The 5,776-nt window shown below is 30.3% G+C and overlaps 1 protein-coding gene across 1 annotated transcript; it reads left to right on the plus strand.

Moving 5' to 3' along the window:
- The first annotated feature begins 1,898 nt into the window (after nt 1–1,898).
- Nucleotides 1,899–4,713, plus strand: LOC121130818 (uncharacterized). Its single transcript, XM_040726489.2, has 3 exons — nt 1,899–2,867; nt 2,939–3,000; nt 3,873–4,713. The coding sequence occupies exons 1-3, from the start codon at nt 2,634–2,636 to the stop codon at nt 3,976–3,978; spliced, it is 402 nt and encodes a 133-aa protein (XP_040582423.1). The 5' UTR covers nt 1,899–2,633; the 3' UTR covers nt 3,979–4,713.
- The last annotated feature ends 1,063 nt before the right edge of the window (nt 4,714–5,776 follow it).

Genomic DNA, 5,776 nt, shown 5'->3' on the forward strand with positions numbered 1-5,776 from the left:
GCGTATTATAGGATATTGAAAGGGATCCTTAATGCTCAGGGATTCATTGGGGGTGGGTAATGATCCACTTTTTGAACCTGCTATTATTTTGCAAAACCCGTTGGTGGGGATATATTATAGGATAACTAAAGAGGTCCTTGATGCTCAAGGAAGTGGTGGGTAATGATCTACTTTTTTTGGACCAGTGGTTCACTTGTAAAACCAGTTTGTTTAATAAATATTAGAAGGGTTCTTGATACTAAGGATAAAGATGGAGATAGGGGTTGCTCCATCTTAGGGACCAGCTTTCCACCTGCACAACATATTTGCCTAGGTATATTTTGCAAAATAGAGTTGAGTCTCTCGTAACAATTTCTTAACATACAATAGTTTGATTATGTAAACACTATATCTATTTTAATTAAAATATACCAGAGTATCAAATTCACAATGAATTGTTTAATAATCAAATTACGCACAATCATTTCACCTGACCATGTAAATTTGGTTAAAATGACCATTGACCACTCTATTGGGCATTTTATAATTTGCATTTTGCAGATTGTCGGTAACACATATGTACACATTGCAGAAACACTTAATTATTAATTAAATTTAATGCAATTTAAGAAAAGTTTTGTTTTATGAGTTTGTGGTAAAACAATTCATTCAAATTTTGTAGCATTCATCAAACTTAATACTCGTAGGTGAAAGTGCGTCGCTTAGATTTAGCATTTTGATTTGCTGAGCTGAGTGACGTCACAAATGTACTATTTACTCAGAAATGAAAACAATATTATAGCTACGCGAGTTAAGAATTTATGGACTCCTTTCACTTAATAAAATCAAAAACCAAATTTTGCATCTAATATAGGAAAACCATCAGCCCCCGAATCTGCAGTGTCCCCAGTATCCACTTGTGTGACCTCCTTTACTATCTCTGCTACTTCCACAGTGTTTGCATCGTGGTACTCATCCGTGCCCCCATCTACTCCCACAATTTCCTTCTCGTTTGAAGCTCCATTTTTAGCGAGCAAACAATGGGCTATTTCCGTAGGTTAATTAATGCCAGAAATGTTCTTTCAAATATCATTGATTGGACAAATGGTCATACAGGGTTTAGATTTATTCATAAGATTTGTTATTTTACTTTCAACTCTTAGTTATTTGTATTATTTTTTCTAGGAAATCGAATTTCAACATCAGCTAAAACCTCTACAATCAATGGAACGACGTCATAGAACTATGGAGTTCCATTAAACGATAGAATAATTAACTTAAAAATCCAGTGAAGAAAATAGAGAGTAATCATCCTACATTCACTGCTCCTTTATTGAAGTTCTTGAGTGATTTTCTCCTTAAGTCAACACTGCTTTGTCTCCTACTCTACTCTGTTTCATTGATAAGTGCCATTGATGTAGTTAACGTATAAGTAACTCATATCAATCACATTGATATCAATTCCATTTATAAGGTGGAGTTTGAAATATATGGTCCTTAGAATTAGGAACATCATAGTGATAACTCAAATAAAACCGGGTTTTTATCCATTTTTTGGTGAAATTATGTTTTTATACATAGTATAAAATGTTATTTATATTGTAAAGGTATGAAACTAATACGTGCACATAAGGGAAATGACTTTTTCACTTTAAAAAAAAAATTAATTTCCGATTTTGTCAATGGATATAACTTTGCTTAAAATTGACAAAAAATACATATAATGTATTAAAATTAAAGTAAGTTCACGCATAAACCATTTTAAACATGATTGATATAAATATATTAATAAAACATTAGCGTGATAATTTAGGATGTAATTTTTTGAGTCCGAGAAGTCGATTTTTTTAGTTTAATACAAAAATAGTAGTCTCAGGGGAATCTGCAGGATTCTTAATAAAGAAAATTCTTACAAACTATAATTTTTTCCTTTGATCAAAATAAAAATTCATTGATTTGGAGGAGGGAGGCTCTAGAGACCCCTAACTCCACACAAAATAATGGGGGAGATTTTGGTTCCTAGACATATGTGATAACTAAATTTATATGTGAATAAACATATCTTAATATTTAACATGAGGTGAATATTTCAAGATACTAAACTAACACATGATTTGTAAAGCTCGTGTTGTAAAACAGACAGCTCATAGCTGGAATTCATTCGATTTGATGACTGTATTACAAGTAATTTAGATTATTAAAGGATCTAAGGATTTTGAGTTTATGTCCTTTTTTAGTTTGTATTAAAATAATTATAATGTCATTTGAATATTCAAACCTAGACCTTTTATGCGTGAGGTTTTTTAGCTCAACCCACTTTTAAATCCATGTTTAAATAAAACAATAAATATAATTAATTCTAAAACAGTTCAGGGATATGAAATTATAAAATAGTTATTACCCTAGCGCAGATTATAGTTGTCATTATCTTGTCTGGACAGAGAAATGATTTTGCACAGAAAGTGGGGTTCAAACTTCTCTACAGGTTAAGTTTTTACAAACACTCGCTCGTCTTACCGGTATGAGAAGAACTATATATATATATATGATTGTTTATCTGTTCAGTTTATATTTTATTCCTTGAATAATATTTCCAAAAGGTATAAAATCAACAATAACCCAAGTCATTTACTTCATTTATCAAATAACTTACAATGAGAGCCTTCCTTTATCTTTTATTTGTGACATGCGTTGCCTCACAGTCTCAAGAAGAATCTTCATGTTCTACTGAAAAAGAGTGTCCAGCCTATCATTCCTGCTTCTACAATGTATTTTTCGGATCATACTGTGTAGGACCAAGATATGGTGTTGTCGACTGCCGTGGCACAAATGCCCAGGGTGAAGTTTACCCAAATCATCAAATCTGTGTTGATGAAAACATGAAAGAGGTTATTTATTTATTTACTTTTTCAATATAAAATTTGTCCACATTTATTAGTGTTATAATTACTCATATTAGGAAGGATTTAGTGACTCACGTGAAGCCACCAAACGATGTTACAAAACTGAAATTGATGGCAGGTAAGAATAATCAACTAATTATTTACATAGGTAATTTCTCGAGAAAACGGATTTGACTCAAATTTAGTATGTGGTATCATTGCTAACGGTTCTAATCAAAAATAAAATATATTGAATCAGTAACTCAAAGTACGAAAATTAGGAGTAATGGTGTGATTGAGTAAAATCATAAATTCATTTAAATAGTATTTTTTGTATATTTATTATATTTTTTTACAAAAAATGAAGTTATGATTTAAAAAAATCCAAATATTACTTCTAACACTATGATTATACGATTATTTAAAACATTAGTAAGTGTCACAACCTTTAAATCGTTAAAATTTCAAAAAAATAATCAACGATCACCAACCTTAAATGATTTAATGTCAAAAACTAAAGTCCTGGTTAATTAGTTATTTTTTGTCATAAAATAATATTTTAAAATTCTTTTTTTAAAAGCTAATTAACAGCTTTTTAATGATGCATTATGCTTCCTTACCATTGCTTTGGCTTACGGTATATGATTATGATAGTCTAAAATTCATAAAATGTTATTTTTACATCAGAATTGGATTGAGTTATGGATCCCATATTTCTTTTCTGACAAGGATAACTATCAATGTAACCACATATTAAATTTGAGTCAAATCTGTTTCCTCGTGAAAAATTTGGTGGAATAACCCACATATCCAAAGGCGGGTTACCACATCTGTAGGGTTCATGTAGGGTAAACATCTGTTACCACAGATGTTTACGTGTATATGTATGATATCGGGAAAAACAAGAGTTAATATATATATATGATCATAATTCATACGTGTACACGCACGATGGATATGTTAACCTGCCTTTATTCATTTGATTTACAATTAACTTTTGCGACTATTTAGTGAGGCCTATCGATGTGGAGATTCATATAAAAATGCCTGCACTCCCGAATATGACACTCAAGGAAACTTTGTGAAAGAGGATCAATGTCCCTACCAGTTCAAGTAAGAATAAGTTAAATAATTAGTCCCGTATGTGAAAATTTAGCACAAAGACAATCAATCTTGCACAAAAATTAAGAAAAATGTCCCCTTTTTTTCCATCATAAATACACACATCTCAATATTTCATATACAAAATTCATTTGATTATATACTTTGAACTCAATTGTTTCTAGGAGAAGTTGAAATACCCAAGAATGTTAACTATAGTCTTGAACTTTCATTTGATTTACGAAACTTTATTTAGGCCTGATACGGCCATTCAAATATATAATATATCAGTTTCTAATTCTTTCATAGTGACAATAAATTTGTGTACCTATTAGTTCAATTTGAGATTTCTCCAAAGGAGTAATCGTTAATTTCAGACTTGATTTTGAGAAAACTCATTAAGCTTGCTTTTGTGTTGACGTGCTACATTTGTAGATTAATTATAAATAGTTCCTTTATATAATTACCTTTATACCTAGGTGTGGAACTGCAGAATTTAAGGATGGCGAGAAAGATATTTGCATTCCCCATAATTTAGCAACGGATGCTGCAACTAGTGGAAGTTGTACCACAGCCTTCGATTGTGGATATTCAGTGCTACAAAATAAATGGGCGCCTTGCTATGGAGGACAATGCTCCAACGTTATTCAATAATAGATTGTTATTGAACATGTATTATATAATATTAAAAATATAAATAGTACAATAGAATAAAAAGAAAATATGATAGCGGTCCTTATTATATAACTTATTTGATTAATTACTCTATTTTGTAACATTATTTTAGTCGAAGGTCTTAAATCCACATTTATTATTTCTATTTAAGCCATAGAACACAAAAATGACCTGTAGTACAAGAATGACCAGGGTTGTCAATATTGCATCTCGGATTTTTTTAGTTACACCAAATGAATAAAAAGCTTTTGAACTCTAACTTATGATTTTTCTTATTTTCACAATTACTTTAGTTTTATAAAATATGCAGGCTTATAAATAATAGTACAATTAATCTTACAACCTAAAACGACTATGCACTTTATTTTGATATTACTAATGCTTTTGTAAATATAAATTTAATTTTTCATCTGTAAAGTTTTTCTACTTCGAAATATGACTTTGAATCGAAATGATAAATTGTGGATGTCTGTCGTCTCTTATAACACTTCCTGTGAGTTTTTGAGTGATATGAAGCTTGAAAGTTGCTAGAATTTCGAATGATTCTACCTCGCATTGGGTATTTCTTTTGGCTAATCCTTTCTAAATTGCTTTTACTGCTCACAGTGCTACCTCACAAACACAAAAAACTACACTCTCCATTTTGGGGATGTTTCTGGATCTTTGTCCCCAATAAGTGTTCTGAATATTGATTGGTTGAATTAGAACTAGCTGTTATTCAACTGTGAACTATTCTCAAGAATTGTTGAATTATAATTTTTATATAAAATTGTTGAGTTGTGAAGTTTTTTCAATTTTAACAACTGATTTTGTATATTTTTGTCTGTTGTGAGATACAATATAGGTAACGATATGGTCAAGATCGATCTTCAAAAAATGACATAAATTTAGTCCGAAAAAAACAAAACATGGTCTCGAACAGAATCTTAACAATAATACATATTTGGTCTTGTTAAAGCATTGCTTATGCTTTAGTATTATAACTGTTAGTTCCTAAGAGAAAAACCTTATTGAATATTTTATAATCATTATATACAACTCAATAACCACATTAAGCCCACTTAATGTATTCGTTAAGTAAATGAAAGCTAGAGTAATCGATTATAATTAATTATTGGGGTTCTCTCAAAGCTATGACA

The sequence above is a fragment of the Lepeophtheirus salmonis genome, unplaced genomic scaffold (genome assembly GCF_016086655.4).
Source record: "Lepeophtheirus salmonis unplaced genomic scaffold, UVic_Lsal_1.4 unplaced_contig_12399_pilon, whole genome shotgun sequence".
NCBI classification, from domain to species: Eukaryota; Metazoa; Arthropoda; class Copepoda; order Siphonostomatoida; family Caligidae; genus Lepeophtheirus; species Lepeophtheirus salmonis.

Excerpts from the sequence above, each read along its gene's own strand:
- LOC121130818 (XM_040726489.2), top strand. The coding sequence starts at position 2,634 with ATGAGAGCCTTCCTTTATCTTTTATTTGTGACATGCGTTGCCTCACAG. Across the intron at positions 2,868-2,938 it reads TTGATGAAAACATGAAAGAG|GAAGGATTTAGTGACTCACG; the intron begins GTTATTTATTTA and ends TACTCATATTAG. Across the intron at positions 3,001-3,872 it reads AAAACTGAAATTGATGGCAG|TGAGGCCTATCGATGTGGAG; the intron begins GTAAGAATAATC and ends GCGACTATTTAG.